The sequence below is a fragment of the Babylonia areolata genome, chromosome 24, assembly GCF_041734735.1.
Source record: "Babylonia areolata isolate BAREFJ2019XMU chromosome 24, ASM4173473v1, whole genome shotgun sequence".
Classification (NCBI taxonomy): Eukaryota; Metazoa; Mollusca; class Gastropoda; order Neogastropoda; family Buccinidae; genus Babylonia; species Babylonia areolata.
The window spans coordinates 5,076,644-5,096,709 of NC_134899.1; the positions used below are offsets into that span (position 1 = coordinate 5,076,644).

Genomic DNA, 20,066 nt, shown 5'->3' on the forward strand with positions numbered 1-20,066 from the left:
CAGCTTTTGTGAATGTGAAGAAATGTCATAAACAAAACAAATTAAGATCTCACCAACAAAACCAAATAGTTGACTTCATAGATAACAATATGGACCAATTTTTTATTCAATGAAGAAATACGCAAGCAATGTAGATGTGACATCAGTTTAATCAGTAGTGATGGTACCATCAATGAAACACGAATAGTGAGCAAATACACAAGCAATGTAGATGTGATGTCAGTTTAATCACTGGTGATGGTACTGTCAATGAAACATGTTAAGATGTTACTGTCAATGTTAGTATTCATATCCATGAATACTTTCCTTTTGTTTTAAGGATTGCAACATCAACAAAACTAAAATGCATGAAGATGCTTCCCACCTACATAAATTCTGCTTACCCCATCTTGTAAACACACACACACACATGCTTTAACAAAATTAACTCTTTAACATACGAAAGACTTGAAAGATGTTTGTATGTGTGCACTGTCTGTTCAATTTGGACTAGTACAAGCAACCTGGATATTTCAGGTATTTTTATGTGAAAGAGTGTGTGTGTGTAAATTTATTTGGTTAAGTATGTGTAATTAAATTTATTTTGAGACTGGTTTCAAAAATTTAAGGATATCAAAGTAATTCTGTCCACTTCACATTACCAATTCTTTTATTCATTAATAAATCATACATGTCCACTAAAACAGTCATTAAACATACATTTTCATGAACACATTTCAATGACAATATAAGCAAATCCATTTTGCAGCAACTGTCATATCAAAAACCATGTTACCAGTTTTCCAGCATTGGCAGCGCAGATGTCTTATCCAATGTTGTGGGGTCAGCATTTTCATAGTTAATCTATAGCTTTGTTTCTGGTTCACTGCTTCCTGAAAGGCTTCTTTTGGTTATCTTACAAAATATTTGTCATCAACAAGTGACAGAAATTGGATTATTAGCCAGCAGTGTACAAATTTGTTGCCATTTTTCCTTGTCTTAAGCCACCTCCGAAACTAATTCACATAAAAAATCTTCAGTGTGGATAATTCTCATGAACTCCCACACTCAGTTGATAATAGTCCATGTTTTTGCTAACTCTGTGTTGAACAATAATCTTTTGTGTTATGTAAATTGTTTTTTGCTGTTTCTGTTACAACTCCCAAGTTCATTCAAATGCTATTCTTCAGTGTTGACTGTTTTTGCTTACTCTTGTTTCACATACAACCCCTAGACTCATTCGGACGGTAATCTTCTGCATGCATACTTTTTGCTGCCTGCCTGCTGAGCACAGCTTTGTGGACTGTTCTGACACTGTAACACCAAGCTGGCTGTCCACTGTTCATTGTCACAGAAACTTCACAACAAAATTTCCTTGTTCTGCACCAGCCACACACCCAGTCCTAATATCGTTTCTTCTTGAAAATATCTGGTCGCCAGTTCAGGGGGTGGGTCTCCTCGGTCTGGAAAAAAAAGATTGGTGAGAAAGATTCATTATGTGGGATGGTGCGGTTCTTTAATATAATTTTCCATTACAAAACAAATTTATAAAAATTTCAGTGTCAGGAAAAGAAAGTCTGAGAACACATCAAACTATTTACAAAAAGATTTATCAGTACTGACTACACATAGGGAAAAAAAAGTCAAATTGTACTGCTCCAGCTATTATGGGAAATTTCTAAATTCATTACTATGAACTTTAAATTTTACTTTGCTCAAGCTGATGGGGAAGTGAAGCCACATCAGTTTTGAGTTGCATGTCCTACAAATGTGAAAGGCACTGTACTTGTTTTGTGTTCAGTATTAATGCTTTTGGTTCTTTTACATGTTTCTTTCTTTCTTTACAGTTGTTGTTGTTTTTTGGACGCACAAGAGAAGAAAAACAAAAACAGCAGACAACAGACAGACAGGTCATGAGAGTAAATCATGTGACAGGAGCAAAGTAAATCTTAAATACATGTACATGAATAACAATGATCATGGCAGGACTTAATTATATACTACTGTTAACTGTGTACTCACTTCAATCCAACTTGCATCTGATGATTATCCACAATGCATGGAATGAATATTACAAATCACAGCCACCAGAAAACCTGAAATTGAAATCAAACAACACAAATCTCACCGCAGTGTCATCCTCTTTGTAGATCTTGATGGTTTTGTCAGCTTCTGCTGTGATGAGACGACTGCCACTCTTGTCAAACTGCAGAGCAAAGATGCCAGCTTCAGAGTCAATGGAACCTGGCTGTACTGCTGCCTGAATTCGTTGGAAATTGTAGCCCGTCTTCCAGTCCCAGAAATGCATGGTGCCGTTATCAGCTGGAAAGGACAAGCCAAGGGTGTGCTTTAGTAGTGCGCAGAATAATGGAATGGGCAACGGAAAAGGAGATGAAGTATCAAACAAAAGAAGAGCTGAAGAGTTTTTGACCAGTCTAGTTAAACCCTTTCGCTGCCAGGAAAATAAGATTTAAGTGAAATCTATTTGCCAGGATTTTTTCACAAAAAACGGGTATATGTTTTCAAAAAATTCTGTGCTCTTTGTTAATGGAGAAAGACCTAAAAAAGTATATACTTTCTAAAGGCAAATGTATAAAGAATACAAAACACATGATGTTTTCCCATTTTATATATTTTCAGTGACATGCTGTTGTTTTGAAATCAGTGTTTTGTTTTTCGTCACATTTTCAACTTGTTCATTACAAACATCAGGTAATTTGCACTAAATTATCGTATTTTCTGGACAAATGGATAATACCTGCACACACAAATTATACTAGAACAACCACAATTAAAAAAAAGAAAAAAGATACACAATGCATTGTGACTTCTCCAAGTGATAATATGGATCAGAGTCAGGTCAGGTCTCTACCTGCCACAGGTACCATGTAACCCTGTGCTACCTGTCACATGCGGGCAGATGGAGCTCGACAGCCCGGGAAGGCAGTCCATCTAAGACAAGGAAAAGTCTGAAGTAAAACCCATGAAGTGCTAAGGAATGCAGGACAGTCTCGACATGCATTGACCCTGGGTCCATGGCCATGTCCCGACTTTCAGTAGCCGCGCCCCCGTGCCTCCGAGGAAGGTTTTTGAGCCAGAGGCTAGGACAAGGACAGTCTGATATAAAACCTACGACCTGAGGACCTCACTGTCACCGTCCCAGCTTGCTAGGCTATGGCAGATGAACCACGGGTGTAAAGGGTGGGGCCAGTACTGCGCACACTGCACTCCACCTAAAAATTCCATTGCGCAGGCTTGAAGGACACGTCCTATGGGAAAGGGGCGAAAACGGCAGGTGGAAGATGTCACTGGAAGCCGCAGTTCCAATCCTGCATGCAGGCGGTTCAGGATATTGGTCGCCTGATTGTTGACCCGGAGGTGACAGCATCACTCGGCAGCACCCTGAACGACCAAGCAGCCTTTTCTAGGGACAGCACTGCTTGCTCCACACGGAGAGGGGCCTAGAAAAGGTGGTCCAAACAAATGCTCATCTCCATACCCCCCAGTTGGCTAGCCGCGGTCAACGGGCATCTCCAAACGCGGTCGAACAACAATAGAGAAGAAAAGGCCGGCACCTGCCTCACAATTAGGTGCAAAAGGACTAAAGGTAGCATGCTGGAACATCCGAACCATGCGTGACTCTGCAGACAGCAACCACCCAGAAAGGCGTTCCGCTCTAGTCGCACACGAACTTCAGAGACTGAACATTGACATTGCTGCCGTCAGCGAAGTCCGCTTTGCAGGGAAAGGCAGCCTCCAGGAACACGGCGCTGGGTACACCCTCTACTGGTCAGGCAAGCCAGAGACCGAGAGACGCCTTTATGGCGTAGGCTTTATGGTCAGGAGCACCATTGCCTCCAAGCTTGAAAACCTGCCAACAGGACACTCAGACCGAATTATGTCCATGCGCCTCCCACTACGGAACAAACAGCATGCCACGCCCCCTCCGCCTCCACCCACCTCTTCACCCCTCTCATGCAGAGTCACTTCATCCAGTTCTCATCAGATCGCATTGGCTGAGTGCCAAGAAAATCGCTCACACTGTGTCCTAAAAATTTGGTTACTTTCAGTCGTCTGCTACAGCTGTACAGGCGGCATCCCTCAATGCGGCAGTAATCCAACCAAAACGTTCAAACAGAGGACTGCCTCTTGACATAGGTGGGGTTTCTAGCTATGAATAGAATCTAGAAAGATTCCCCAAGCTAAAGCTACCAGTATTTTTGTCAACAAACTCAATGCAAACCAGGGAAAAGTCAGAATATTGTCATTGTGGCAGCAAAGAGTACATGCTTGCACTGACGAGTTATCTCATCATATAGGCACCCTAGGAGTTAACCAGACATCACAAACCAACAGCGTTTTCACCAAAGTGTAAACGCTACTGTATACATCTACTGGTCTGTGAAAACTAAAAACCTTGATTTACATTGCTGTGTTAGTCATGAGAATGTTGCCAACTGAACAGTTTAAAAGGCATGGCATTGCATTATTTGATATTTATTGCAACTGAATGACTGACAAACCAAAAATAGAGTTCTTCCTTTTCTCCCCTTCAGCAGGTTAGTAGCATGCACAGGACAGGGAATCAGACCCCTGCTGCAGTCTACACTAGTGGGTCATGGCGTAGTATGTGCAATTAAAAGGAAATTTTCTATCTAAAATTACGTTTAAATAACATACCCACTAGTGCAGACTCCACCAGGGGTCTGACATTCCTGCCCTGTGCAAACTACTATCTGCCTATGCGGAGAAAACGAAACAATAACCTCCTGGAAGTAGGTAGCCTACCCTTTGCCCCCCTGACTAGCGCCCTCTTTTTCCAGCAGCCATCATGACTCCTGTTCCTGTGCTCTTCATACGGCTAAGTTTTTTCATATTTTCTGTCTGTCTGTCGATTCTCTGGCGTTCTTGTTTTTTGTCAAATCTCACCTGCAGAAACAAGAACTCCATCGCTGTTTACTGCCAGACTGTTGATGATGGCGTTGTGTCCTGACAGATTCTGAAGAAAAACACCATCTGGGAACTTCCACTGCTTGATATTGTCTGGGGAGGCAGAGGCGAACGAGTACCTGTGAGCACAACATCAGTGTCAGCATGAAGCCACATCACCCGGTTCACTGACCTATTTCATGAAAATTGAATTTTGTTAGCTTTTATCATAGGACAAAACAAGCACATGAGTGTAAGAAATACACATACTGAACAGAAATTATTTTTTTAAGCAAAAAGATAAGCCCTCTGTCCTTGAGTGGAACACAGAACAAACAGACAAATCAGCCACTATTTCTTTACATCACAAATAATTTTGAGTGGTTCACAATTTCTGAGCGCTTGTAACTTTTCAAATAAGCCACAGTCATTTAAATCATACACACAAACACACATGTACATACACAAATGTTGCTTGGATGTGCACATGTTGCAGATTCCTTCCATTCATTATTTAACAATCCTGCTCCCAACCTCCTCAGTCATCTTTCATGCCCCTTGCAGCTTATTCTACTTTTCATATTCAGCAATCCAGTGTGACAAAAATATTGAAAACAAACAAACAAACAAAAAAAGCTTCAGTGACAAAGCATCGATTACAGTCAGCAACTTGTCAAATCTAGGGTCCACTTTCACATTCTGACACATTGTCCTCCCTGCTTTACAGCTAATTGCAAAAATGAACTAAAATAACAGAGTTTGGATTCAATTATTTCTCTGGAATGAACGAATTCTAATGATATGCAAACTTCAGGCATTCTAAATTTATCGTCTGCAAGTGCACTCACTTCACAGCTACATACGTAATTCATATGGAATATAGTGACATCTGCCAGTCTCAATATGTCATTTTTGACTGCCAAGCAAACAAAGGATAAAATGAAACTATCGGAGGCCGTATTCAAGACACGGTCTCTCCGCAAAATGCCTGTTTTCTCTTAAAATAACCACCGCAACAAAAGGGTTCGCCATATTTACCTCTGCTTTGTGGGCTGTCACCCTTGGCAGACAGTAAGGGTAAGTTCCCTTAGGGTTTGTAAAACTGCAAGTAGGTTTTTGTGTTCCTGATACCGGATATTGCTAACCCTCAGGCAGTCTGCCTTGCCTCAGGCAGATTACCCACGGGCACACATTTAAACGCAGGCACAATGGTCTCTTAAATACAGCCCCAGGAGGTTGGAGGCTCAAATCTCTGCAGTGCCTTGTGAATTAAGGATGCCTACTTTTTCCCAGTCACTTAGATCAATAAACATTAAAAAAACATCTAGTCCTTAAAACCTAGATGATGACAGTCCTGCATTTCAAGCTAAAAATACAACAAAACTTGCGATGCCTTCCAATTAAGAGAATGACTATATAAATGGTGACTAAAAAATGTTAAAAGCAAAAAATATATTAATAGAGTTATATGTAAAAGTCTGCTGGTAAAAAAAAATTTGAAAACAAAAAATATCATCACAGAGTTACATGTAAAGGTCTGCTGGTAAAAAAAAATTGTTTTAAAAAAAATATATAAGAATTACACATAAAAGTCTGCTTGTTAAAAAAAAAGTTTAAAAGCAAGATTTATTTACAGAGTTACACATAAAATTCTGTTAAAAAAAAGTTTGAAAGCAAAAAATTATTAACAGAGCTACATGAACAAGTTGGTAAAATTAAACATACACACACACACACACACACACACAACAATAACAGTGTGCACATGAGATACAAGCCATACAGAAAAAAAAAGACAGCAAACCAAGCAATGTGCCATGATGACTTTCAACAGAACATGGCGATGCACTCACTGTGTGGGGTGAAGGGTGACGGCACGCACACTCTTCTTGTGGTTGGTCAGTGTGGCTTTGGTGCGACCCGCCGCCAAGTCCCACAGTCTGACTGTGCAGTCGTGACTCCCAGATATTATCTGAACACACACACACACACACACACACACACCCACTGACAGTACTGAAAGCTGAATAATCACTGAACTGGACAGAGCAGAGGCCACAAGCACTGAAGCCATCATCTTCTAATCCCTGCTTCATTGAACAGGACACATCATCCAAATGGGTGACTCCAGAATTAACATGCAGCTCCTCTATGGCAAACTCCATTTTGGCAAAAGAAAGTGAGGACGCCTACCCCCCACTTTCCCTCCCCCCATCCCTAAATGCTACAAAGGCTGTGTAAAGACCAACATTGTATTGTATTGTCACAACAGATTTCTCTGTGTGAAATTTAAACTGCTGCCCATGGGGAGAGCACATCGCCACAGTGCAGCACCATGCTTTGTTTTTCTGTCTGCAAGTCTATTTGTTTTACCATCAAAGTAGATTTTTCTACAGAATTTTGCCAGGGACAAGTCTCTTGTTGCCATGGGTTCTCTTATGTGTGCTAAGTTCAAGCTACAAACTGGACCCTGATTTATCGTCTCATCTGAATGACCAGCATCCAGGTAACCAATTAAAGTCTCGTGGAGGAGGAGAAAATTCTGATTCTCGTGCTTCCTAGGCGAACACATTACCACTAAGCTACCACCCCACACTGCATACCTAGCACTGCTAAAATCACATATGCAACCCAACCCTTGATGTTCTCCTGTCACCTGTCAAACCAACAAACCCATGGGTCAACAGATATCGTGGCCAAGTGGTTTGCATCATGGACTGACGACTGGGAGGATGGGGTTCAATCCCCATGAAAGGTAGATTTTTTTTTCTCTGCCATGGTCAGTTCCTACCCAGAGCTCAGTATGATAAGGGCTCAAATGGGAGGTCTGGGACAACACAGTTACGGGTCATCCACCACACAGAAGCATCTTTGGGGAGTGTTGCTAAAATTTCCTGACCAACACTGTGCAAATGTCTGTATCTCTTCATTCATTCAGTCTCTTCAATGCATACTAAACTCACAGCCAAACTTGTCCTCAGAAAGAAAAGGTCTGAGCACATCACTATTCTTTTGCAACATCTCCATTGGTTCCCTGTCTCACACAGAATAAAGTACAAGATCAGAACTCTATGTTAAAATAAATGCATTCACAAATCTATCCTTTCCTATCTCTGTGGCTGTCTTCACCTCTACACCCCATCACACTCTACGATAGCCTTCAAATCCGCTCTATTTACACATACCCAGATTCAAACACTCCACTGTCGGCTGCCGTTCTTTCTCTGTCTCTTCACCTTGCTTTGGAAATGAACTTTCTCTTTCCCTGCCTCAGGTCTCCACACTCAGCTCTTTCAAGTCTGGCCTCAAAACCCACCTCTCCCTAAGATAGCCTCCCTCCCCTGCCTCTTCCTTGTCTTTCAGTGTCCCCAATTTAAAGATATGGATGCGTGTGAATGACTGGTGTAAAAGAACTTTGATTTGTCTCTGCACAAGATTCAGCACAATACAAATACTAATTATTATTACTCTCTCTGAGCCTAGTTGATATCAGGATACAATATGAGTGTACAGTTTTGTCAAGCAGTCCTGAACCCAAATAAACTCACCACAGCAGTATCGTAATTACCGCTATCATCATTCATCATCACTGAAAGATAAAAAAACAAAATGTCCAAAATTCTGAGGCACACACACACACACACACACACACACACACACACACAAAGTCTCACCTGTGGATCAGCAGCCTGGCATTTGACAGAAGCCACAGTGTTGGTGTGGCCGGCCAAAGTGTGGATACATGCTTTCATTCGAATGTCCCACACCTGTGTTCAAAAAAAGGAAATTTCTTTCTATAACTACGTTTATCTAATGCACTTACCATGACCCATCAGTGCTTTTTTCTGGAAACAGCACTAGTGGGTCATAGCAGAGTATGTGTAGCTAGATTTACCTGTTAATTCACATCTGCCAAAACAAATATCAAAACAAAAAGTAAAATGCTGCTCCACAACCTACATGAAACTGAGGGTTGGTTTTTTTTTTAAAAAGAAGACAAATGACAGAATCCTGAAACTGCAGTCCACCTGAAAACAGAATATCATTACATTCATGACAGGGGTAGAAACAGTCATACACGTAAAAGCCCACTCTTGTATACCAGCGAATGTGGGCGCTGCAGCCCACGAACAAAAAAGAAACCACAAACATACACACACACACACACACACACACACACACACACACACACACACACACACACACACTGAATATTGTTCTAAATCTCAAGAATGCCATACTTGGTACAGTGCAGGATCACAAAACGCATTTTTGGGGAGGGAAATGAGACATAACTATGTTCCGCATACGATTCTTTAAGCCCAACATTAAGGGATACCAATCTACTCATAATAACATTTTAAAAAACTATCTATTTAGTGAATCTTCTGATTCCTATCAGAAAAAAAGGTGTTGTACACATGTATAGCTGTGTCAAATTACTCATAATAACATTTTAAAATCTATCAATTTGGTAAATCTTGTAGCTTCCATTCAGAAAAAAAAAGTGTTATATATGTGTACAACTGGATCTGCTAAATATCTGGTAAATTTTCTGGCTTTCTATCTGAAAAAAGTGTTGTACATGTGTACAACTGGATCTGCAATTTCCCAGCCTTCAGCTCTGCTCTGCTATACCACCGACCATATTCTGCACATATTTCAGAATGCTGATTCCCAAATAAAATCACACACTTAAATTTCTAATATCTGTTTTTATGGAGGATTGAAACAAACATAATCATTTCCTGATCAGAATAAGTAAATAGAAAAATAAATAAAGAAATGTAAATATCTATTTCATTAGAGAATTTCCACGAGCGAGCAGTATCATAAACATCTATTTTATGGAACAATTTTTACAAGTGACCATTATCATAATGATTAGATTTTACATGACAACCTTTAACTGTGATCATTGTCATAAAAACCTATTTCATAGGTCAATTAATTTCTGCAAGCAATCATTATCATAAACATCTTGATCTACTTAGGACAATTACTAAAAGCATTCATAAAAATCTGTTTCATTGGACAAATTCTGCAAACAAATAGATCACAACATACAAGAATAATATTTTCTTTAAAATCATAAGTGATAACTAGATCGATTCCATGTGACAAAAAGCGTACACAAAAGAAGTAGCATGATACACCTAAAGACCTACCCTGATGGTAGCATCCCGACCACAAGTGACCAGGACGTCAATGGTTGGATGAAGGTCAAGGTCATAACAGGCACTCAGGTGACCATGATAGTGTCGAACAGTCTGGAAACAAAAAGCCCAACACCCATACAGCTACTCTGACACAAAATCACCAACATTACAGACTGTGATGGTGACATCAAGTACTCACACTGATGTTATGTACTTTGATGCATTTCACCGCCATTTAACCACGGTGACAATTTCTGATAAAAACAGTCTGAGCTTGTCAAAGTATCAATACCTTGACTTGTCTATGTATCAATACATTCTAACAGTCAAGGTTTTAAGGAACAACTGATGCAAAGATAACTCAGGCCAACTCTAAATTTAACAATATATCATTGAAAGTTAAATGGTCCACACTGTTTAGAGTTTATCTAAAAAGACAAAACTATCATGTTTAGTTTTGTTCATGTTAACTGGAACATTTCAATCATAAACTTTACAACTATTGATTTCCTACATTAAAGACAGTAAACTATGCTAGTCTCTTACCTCATGCACAGACAGAAAAGGCTTAATATCATGAAGTTGCAAAAAGGATCTTTGTTTGTAAATGTCCACAGCAATAACTTCTTTCCAGATCTGAAGCTCCAACAGCTCTAAAGCATGGTTTATTTCTTCGATCACTTATACTTTTCTAAGTGCCTGGTTCAATTCAATTCAGTTACTCAAAGAGGAGTCACTGTGTTCAGATGAATCCATATATATATGCTACACTATATTTGCTAAGCAGATGCCTGACCACATTTGCCAAGCAGATGCCTGACCAGCAGCGTAAACCATCACATTTAGTCAGGCCTTGAGGAAAATATATAACAAAATTAATATACAAAGAAATAAAATGAAAACTAAAAGAAATGATTAATAAATATGTGCCTGGAACTTATAAATGACAGCTGTTACTATCTTTTTTTCTTAGAATTTTTTTTTTTAAACATTACCTATCATTTTTGGAGCATCTGCAACTCAACAGAACTGATGTCCTTCAGTATATCCTTTTTGGTGAAGCTGGGGTGGGGCAGTGTGGTACGGTGGGTTGTTACTCACTTTGTTCTGTTCCAGGTCCCAGCATCGAACCATCTTGTCCTCGCCACAAGAGAAGAGGTAGGGTTGTCTGGCACTAACAGCCACACCCCGCACAGTGCTCACGTGGCCCGTCAAGGACAGCTTCAGTGTGCCTGACGCCAGATCCCAGATCTGCCCACAGAATTAACTGACTGATTGACGTGGATACTTGTATAGTGCCTATCCTCCATCAGAGACCATGCTCTATGCCACATAATTATTGTCTGGTTGATATGGATATTTATATAGCGCCTGTCTTCCGTCAGAGACCAAGATCTCAAGATCTTAGTGCTTTACAAACACACAGTCAACCACACAACAGGCTGCTTACCTGGGTAGAGTTGGTTGAGAGCTGCCGAAAGGCGCTCATCAGATGTCTCCCGACTCATTCAGTAAGGCTTCAGTCACACAAACACACACACACACACACACACACACACACATATGTGAAATTATTATTAGAGTGGATTTTACAACAAACTTTTGCCCAGCACAACTCTCTTGTTGCCATGGGTTCTTTTATGTGCGCTCAGTGCGCATCACGTCTGGCCTATTTTGCTTTTGCAGCAGCTATCAAGTGCAATTGTCTCTCTCCATGCTTATGCCGAGGCATGATGAATCCAGGAGATGTCTTAGCTGGCAAAATAATCAACAATTGACGAGAAAAAACACTTTCGTGTCAGCGCAATCATAACATTGTTGTCACTGGACGGCCATTTTGGCTTCTCGGCAGAGAGAGCCGAGTGTGCCGAAAGGCTGGTTGAGCCCAGCTGAATGAAATCTGACTGGCTGAAATTTTCACTGGTGTCAGTCTCATCAATAAAACTGCACAGTCATAGTAATCTATGTCCTTATTTGGGAAAACTCGGGAAAGTTTGCGCGATACAGTATGTGTGTAAAATCGCTCGCAGTGTTTCATAGTCCGTTTCAACAACTAAAAGAACTGGGTCTGTGCATTCACAAGATGATGCTGTTTCTGTTGATATGCGATATGATAGGCTTCGGGAAATGAAAGTATACGTTGCTAAGATGTAAAATCAACACTTCTGGATGATGTTTGAAAAATTCAGACAAAATCAACATCAGGAAGCAACTTTCATTTGCAAATATAACACCTTTTGTGACCGATTTAGTACAAAATATGAAAGGACTATAAAGATTAGATGTTGAAGAAGCAAATTATGCGAAAAAACGAAAATCACAAAAAATCATGATTTTGGTCAAAATTTCACTACCATGTCTGGTCTTAACTGCAAACACCTGGATGTTGTATCGAAGGAATGGAAATGGAAATAATTCTGAGAATGATTTTGCCCTAAAGTAGAAGTACACTACTCTGAACACTGGAAATCGCAAGAACTGTGTTTGATTTCTGATTCAGATGGGTGTTTGTTTGTGTGGTTTTTTTTTGGGGGGGGGGGTTGTTGTCATTTTTCCCCTTGAGAAAATATTAGACATGTTGTTTCTGTGTTGTTGTTGTTGTTGTTTCGTCAGAAGGGACAACATCAAATTTATAAACTGCTATGAACTTTTACAAACCCATATCACAACCCTTTAATGACCGTACAAACACTGCAGTTGGTTTCCACAGTGCAGGGAAATTTGAGACACTGGTGGACGGGAGGAAACACTTTCCAAGTTGTGCAAGTTTTGGAAAACTAAGGAAATTGGGAAAGTTTGAAAATCTTACTAAAAATGTGCAAATGTATTTGTGTCATACATGTGTGTGTGACTATGTGTGTGTGTGGGGAGGGGTACATTTTGGTGTGTATGTGTAACATTCATGTAATGTGTTCTGAAAAAAATATTATTATGTGTTCTGTAAAGCACCAGGAGCATTTTTTCCGGATAGAGCACTATATATAAGTATCCATCACTATCATTATTATTAGTATGCCGTTTTTCCATAGTGACAGCAGTGCAGGCAGCCTACCTTGATGACCCTGTCGGCAGCTCCAGTGACAAACCATTCATTGCCCGGCTCCATGGCAATGCAACGCACCCAACCCAGGTGACCACTGATGACCTGCAACATCGTTTACACATTCTTTTTGCACATCATCAGTGTGTATTATGCATATATTGATGATAATAATAATTATAACAAAAATTGTGAAAATGATGATGATGATTATAATAATAATTAGTATTATTATAAATAACAATAATTAATGGTGATGATAATAATAATGATGATGATGATGATAACAATGATAATAGTAATAAACATTGGTAGTAGTAGTAGTAGTATCATTATTAGTATCAGTATTATCATGACAATAATAGTAAGAAATTATTAAGAAATTAAAAATATAAAAATACAGTAAAAATAATTTCTTCAAATACACACGCACAAACACTCTCTCTCTCTCTCTCTCTCTCTCACACACACACACACACAAAGAAAAAAAAAGAAAAGAAAAAAAAAAGAAGAAGCATAAGTAATGTGTGTTCAGACAAAAAGAAAAGAGTAAAAAAGGAATCAAAAAAAGGGGAAAAAAACCAGAAATGACTTGATACACTATATGTTTTGTCATTAATTATTTTCTAATACACACATTGTAACACTCTTATGAATCATTCACCTACTTCTTGTTCATGTTCATGTCAAGGTTTGTTTTGTTTGTTTGTTGTTGTTTTTGTTTGTGTGTGTGTTTGCGCGCACGTGCGTGTGTGTGTGTGTGTGTGTGTGTGTGTGTGTGTGTGTGTGCGCGCACTTTTCTTTATCAACACCTTGTAACATTGTGATAACAATGTATCCTTGCAATATTGGGATTTTTTTTTTTAATCCACACATTGTGATTCTCTTCTTCAATCTGCTGATCTGACCAGATCTAAGGTTCTGATAATGCAGAGTGTTAACACATATATTTTCAGTCAATGGCCACAGTTTTTAATTCTATTTCTAGTACTCCACATGCCACTCCAATATACTGCACTGCATACTGTTAAACTGGTCTGCAGGACTGATGCATTGTGTTTAACATAGCATAACTTTTATGAAAATTCATTCCTGTTATCTGCTGCGTCCCCTGGCCATCCACAAATTAGTAAAAGCATGCCCCCTATCCCTTCCCTATTTCCTTCTTTTTTCTAAAGACAAAAATTGACACTTTGTGTTCTAATAATGAACAAAATTATGCATAACAACACACATGTACAATTGTATAAAAAAAAAAAAATCTGTAAAAAAAATCTAGAGGCCTAATAAAATCACAACTGTGTCTCCATAAGCATTCAATCTTTGTGTCAGTGGTGGAAAAGGCAGGTTTGAAAAGTGAAAATAGCACGCATAAAAACAACAGTTCATCAAGTGCTGAGAAACAAATCCACCATTTCACACTAACCCTGTACAATTTCCACGGTGGATGCCACTGTGGCTTTGGCATTGTCGGAGCTTTCTTGGGCACCAACATTTGCTGCTGTCCGATATTCACAGACACCAACGCCTGATAACATACACATATAATCACATCAAAACGATGTACAATAAATCCCACACAAAAACATTTCTATACAGTAAATTCAGTAAATTCATAAACAAAACAAAAACACACACAAAAAACCCTGCATGGATTAGTTTTGAAAGGGGAGGGAGTAATGGAATGTAGATTGTAATTAATGTAAATCACTATTATTATAAATTATAATACACTCTTTCCCAAACACAATACACAGACAATAGACATTCCCAGATATTGTCATTGAATTATCAATATCAAAAGAAAGATTTTTTTAAACTCTTTTTGTTGTTGTTGTTGTTGCTGTCATTTTACACTCAAGGCACATAGAAAAAAAGATTTTGATCCCTCCCATGAACAAAATATTGTCAGCTCTCTTTTTGCTCATATAACTGTTCTCTTTCCTGCTGAAATTACAACCACAAACACAAACATGTTTCACACACACACTGACACAGTTTTCACACAAACTGTCATTCTACCCTGCAGTTTGTCTTGTAAACTTACCCTGGAACCTGTGGAATCTTTCTGATGGCGCATTCCACCACTCTGCAATCTACACCACAATCACATAATTATCAGGTTACCACCCAACAAATACAAGCAAAATTCTATAGCAGTATCTATTCCTTTGATAACTTGAAAACAATGGTCATTATTGGTACAAACTCAATTTCGAATTTCTGTTATATCATCTCTTTGCAACACACACACACAAGCAAGCATACACACAGACAAAGACACACACACACACACACACACACACACACACACACACACACACCAGTTTCAACCATAAATTATACTGTTGTGAAAACTACACATAAATAAGCTACATAATAAAACAAACAAGCAGCTCTGAAGTCTCATTCTTTCTTTCCAATCCAGCCACATGACTATATCAATCCAGATTAACAGTGACTACCATAAATCGTAAAGGACAAGACAGTAGCTAAAATTACATTAAAGAACAAGCAGATCCTTCAATACTCCAGTGAGAAGAGGGAAGTGTATGTGAACAAGTTTCTCTTTCAGAGATAATGAAGCATTGTTGTATCGTATCTTGTATACCTGGCAGGAACAAGTTCCATCCCTGTGCTGCCTCCTTCATTCTGTGGCACCCCATCCAAGTCTTGAACTGCACACAGATACACACACATGCACACACAAACACACACACACACACAAACACATGTGTGCTCATGCACACATTAATTATTCAAGTCTTACGATAAACCTTAAATTCCAATTGAGTATGATTGATTTCAAACCATTTAGTTAAGCAAACGTGTTCACACACACACACACACACAGAGCAAAATGAGCCTGGGATTGAAATGGTTTAAAAGCTATTGATCTGTCTTACGTTTCATTCTTTCAGACAAAAACTTTATTAGAAGCATGGAATGAGAACGATAGTCCTGACACTAGTGACACTGACAGTCACCATTTTGTCTTGAAAGAGCAGACAGTTCTCTGTTATTTAGAACAAATCACAGTTTCTTAGGCTTACATTTTCTCTCTTTCGCCTCATGCGCAGTCACACAAGTCACAACACTCACCTTGGCCATTCTGTTGGACTGGCACCCCAGACTTGACCCGATCCTTCACCGGCCCATACTCATCGTCTACCTTCACTAATCTTCTCAGTTCCTCACTGAAAATTAGATCACTTTCTTTTTAGAAATACTGAGTAAACAGGCAAGAATTTATTTGTTTCTCTTCTTGGGATGCAACTCAGACTTCATCCACTTGTATATATATATATATATATATAGAGAGAGAGAGAGAGAGAGAGAGAGAGAGATCTACAAGTGTGCTTTTATGTGTGTACAACCATTTCCACTGTGCCATTAAGGTAGCCATACTCCACTTTAGTGCAAGCTGGGTATGTTTGTGTTTGAATTTTTCCAAATTCCATTGTCCACCAAAGACTGACATGGATTAGAGGACCTTTAACATACATATCTGCTGTTCTGCAGGTGATATATGCTTGAAGGGGGTTCAGGCACCTAGCAGGTCTGCACATCTGTTGACATGGGAGATCAGAACAATGTCCAACCGTAACCCACCTGACACAGCCAGGATTCAAACCCAGGACCCTAGGACTGGAAGTCTAGTGCTCTAACCACTCATTTACTGTTCCGGTAAGCAAGCACGAATGATAACGAAAGACCCTACACATCACAAAACTTCAGATGTTATGAAAGAAGCATGGAAAAATAAGACAGTATACGTTACAATGCACATGTGTAATGTGTCCATCAGTTTATTCTGTCACCCCACATGATTTTTTGTTGTTTTTGTCATTGTTGTTCAACTGTCTGAATCAATCTGTGATTCCAAGTTATCCAAGTTTGTGTTCAGCGTACACATGCATGTGTGCACACGCACACACACACACTCATTGTTCATCTGTTGAATAAGAAATTAGTACCACAAAAAAGGTGAACATATGCAATATGAATTGCAAGCTTGAAGTAGTAAAGTTATATACACAGTTACACCCAATGACAATGGAGCAGCCATTCCTGTATCGTACACTGATTAGTATTAGTATTATTGTCACTATTAGTAATACTGTATTAGTATTACTAATATTACTATTAGTTTTACTGATTGTAAAACCTACACCCCATACATGGATACCATCTACAACCTGACCTACTACACAACCATGCCATTCACACATTTAAAGAAATTAACAACAAAAAAAACCTCAAATAATCACTCAACCAATAAAACAAAGCACTGAATTTTGTTAACATTTCCCATTTCCTGAACACCCATTCACACGCTCTACTTGTCGCACATTCCATTAACATCACAAAATGTTACATTGTCCTTACCCTTTCTCATCCCGTAATGGCAAAGAACCTTGGTCAGACAAAAACATGTCATGTGTTCGTTTCAAGGAACGAAACACCAAGGTGTGGACAGAGTGCTTCTGAACATCCTGCAACATAAGCACAAAACACACTATGCATCAAATTATAACAATTTTATTAAACTGGAAATTAACAAATAATGAGGCCAGGAGATGAAATGATTAACAAATAGTAAAGAGTGGTAGCTCTCTCCATTCACAAGGTACACAACTTCAAGTCAGTGCTGCTTATGCTACTGATTCAGCTAGCACACAGGTAAATAAAAGCTACATTGGAAATAAACCAGACACTTTCTCATAAAAGGAAGCGCCGGGCCTGTCCTTATACTGATCATTTGACATGTACACACAGCAGCAAAGACAGAAGAAATGTGCAAACACAAATTAGCTTTTATTCAAGACTGGCATAGCCTCTTTAATCCTGAACAAGCCACACAGAACACATGGACAATACAGAACAAACACATGGTTGTCTCAGTGGTTTTTTAACTGGAAATTAAACTTTTTTAAATTCATAATTTGATTGAATATATCATTATAAATACATACATATCAAATATATCAGATTAAAAGTTAACTGGTACTGGTGCTAAATTTATTCTCTGTTACATAATTTACAACAATATTTATATATATATATATATATATATATATATATATATATATATATATATACACATACATACATACACACACACACACACACACACACACACACACACAAAATTGGGCAATAAACAAAATCTAAAAAAACTCACCAATTTCAATAAAATCTCATAGATTACCAATGTGAACAATAGGGCCCACAGTATTATCTTGAGGTCGTGAGGGTTATATCAACAGGATATTGTGATATTACAGGCTATTCCCTGCAGCAGGTTGTAGAAGATGACATCTGCCTCTTCCCAGTGTAATGCATGCAGTTAATCAATGCACAACTTGATTTACAAAAGAAAAATAATCTATTACAAGGAATTGGTTTTCTTTCATCTATCACAAGCCTTGCACTTATTTGAAATTCAGATGCAAATAGGATTACTCCAACCCTTTTTTATTGCAATACTTTCTTCCATTTTAAGATTTAAAAAAATATTATGCCAACAGTGGTTTTACATCATTTCATAGTCACTATAGACTCGAGTATAGAGTATAGGGTATTCTTGATATTACTTCACTTTATGTGTAAAATGTTGTATGAACAATTAAAGTTTTTTTATTTAAACAATATAAACTGCAAAAAAGTGCCCCATAACAGAAATTTCTGTATGCATCATAGGAATTTTCCTATCAGTCACAGAGTCATTCAATTAATGTACAATAGTCATGATTGGATAGTGTGTTTATTTTCCTTTCAAAAAAGCATACCTTCTTGGCTAGTTTACATGCAAGAATTCTTTTCTTAATCAAAACCCTCCATGACCAAAACATCTTGTGGCGTGAAATAGTTGTCACTGAGCACAGAACTAGAAGAGGCTCTGCACTCAAAGGGTTAAAAGAAAGTTTCTTGGTTCTTGTTTGATTTTCCTCTTGAGTCTGAACAAACCGATAGATAGTAGCACTGAGTTTATGCTGCATACCTTTGTTCAGAAGAGCCAGATTTACATGTACTGATTGCATATTGTATGTGAATACATTCGGTTAACTTTTTCAAATATTATAGTAGTTCACACTCAGCACTGACAATGAGTTACTGCAATCAGTGACAGTGACACAAATCACATCACAAAACAAATCTCAGTGAATAACCAATCCATATTCTTTTGTTAACAACCTCTCATCATCATCATCACCCATGGTGCGGCTACATCAGCTCTGACTGTCTGTTTGTCTGTCACACACACACACACACACACACACACACACACACACACACACTCTCACACACACACACACACACACACACACACACACACACACACACACATTGACTGGTTGAGCGACGTAATATCATAACCATGCACATACCACGGGAAAGAATCAGGACCGATCTAAGAACCAAGCAAGAAAATGTTTATATCTGCTCTACTTATTGTCATATATCTGCTTACCTCCAACACTTTATTGGATTCCATCTTTTCACCACACAACTGAATCGTACTCCAAACGTTCAGTCAACACGAGACACTGCACAATATTCACGGCAGAATCCGTTTGAGAACCGTCCAACTTTTCTGTGTTTGGAGTCAACAATAATCGTAACGTGTATATAAATAGAAGCTATGCACACGAAAAGCAAAAGACCAGCAGCGTAACCCAACACGCTTTTAAGTTCAACACAATGTTGAGTGTATGCAGGGGATAACATAGACACGCCAAGTCAAGCGTATGCAGGAGCTAACACAGACTCGCCAAGCAGAATGTGTACCAAAGAGTGCACAGATGAATATCCATCTCCTTATAGTAATTCATAAACGAACAACAAAGAATGCAAGCGTGAACTTCTAAATCTATTCTTATTGTATGTGTGGACCACGGAGTTCTACTTAAGTGGCATGGACATGCTTTGTTAATTGTTAATTACATTTTGTGTGA

The 20,066-nt window shown here is 38.7% G+C and overlaps 1 protein-coding gene across 1 annotated transcript; it reads right to left on the reverse strand.

The window, feature by feature from the left end:
* Window positions 1-82: 82 nt before the first annotated feature.
* Window positions 83-19,707, reverse strand: LOC143298794 (pleiotropic regulator 1-like). Its single transcript, XM_076611759.1, has 14 exons — window positions 19,583-19,707; window positions 17,497-17,603; window positions 16,210-16,304; window positions 15,719-15,785; window positions 15,155-15,203; window positions 14,534-14,635; window positions 13,120-13,212; window positions 11,169-11,318; window positions 10,077-10,178; window positions 8,583-8,675; window positions 6,762-6,880; window positions 4,909-5,048; window positions 2,108-2,301; window positions 83-1,442 (listed from the first exon to the last, which is right to left on the reverse strand). Exons 1-14 carry the CDS (start codon window positions 19,604-19,606, stop codon window positions 1,383-1,385), a joined length of 1,395 nt encoding a protein of 464 aa, XP_076467874.1. The 5' UTR covers window positions 19,607-19,707; the 3' UTR covers window positions 83-1,382.
* Window positions 19,708-20,066: the final 359 nt, after the last annotated feature.

Coding starts and splice junctions, on each gene's coding strand:
- LOC143298794 (XM_076611759.1), bottom strand. CDS start 19,606: ATGGAATCCAATAAAGTGTTGGAG. Junction 10,179..11,168: donor GGGACCTGGAACAGAACAAA/GTGAGTAACAAC, acceptor TTTTGTTTCCAG/ACTGTTCGACACTATCATGG. Junction 1,443..2,107: donor ACAAAGAGGATGACACTGCG/GTGAGATTTGTG, acceptor TTTTTTTTCCAG/ACCGAGGAGACCCACCCCCT.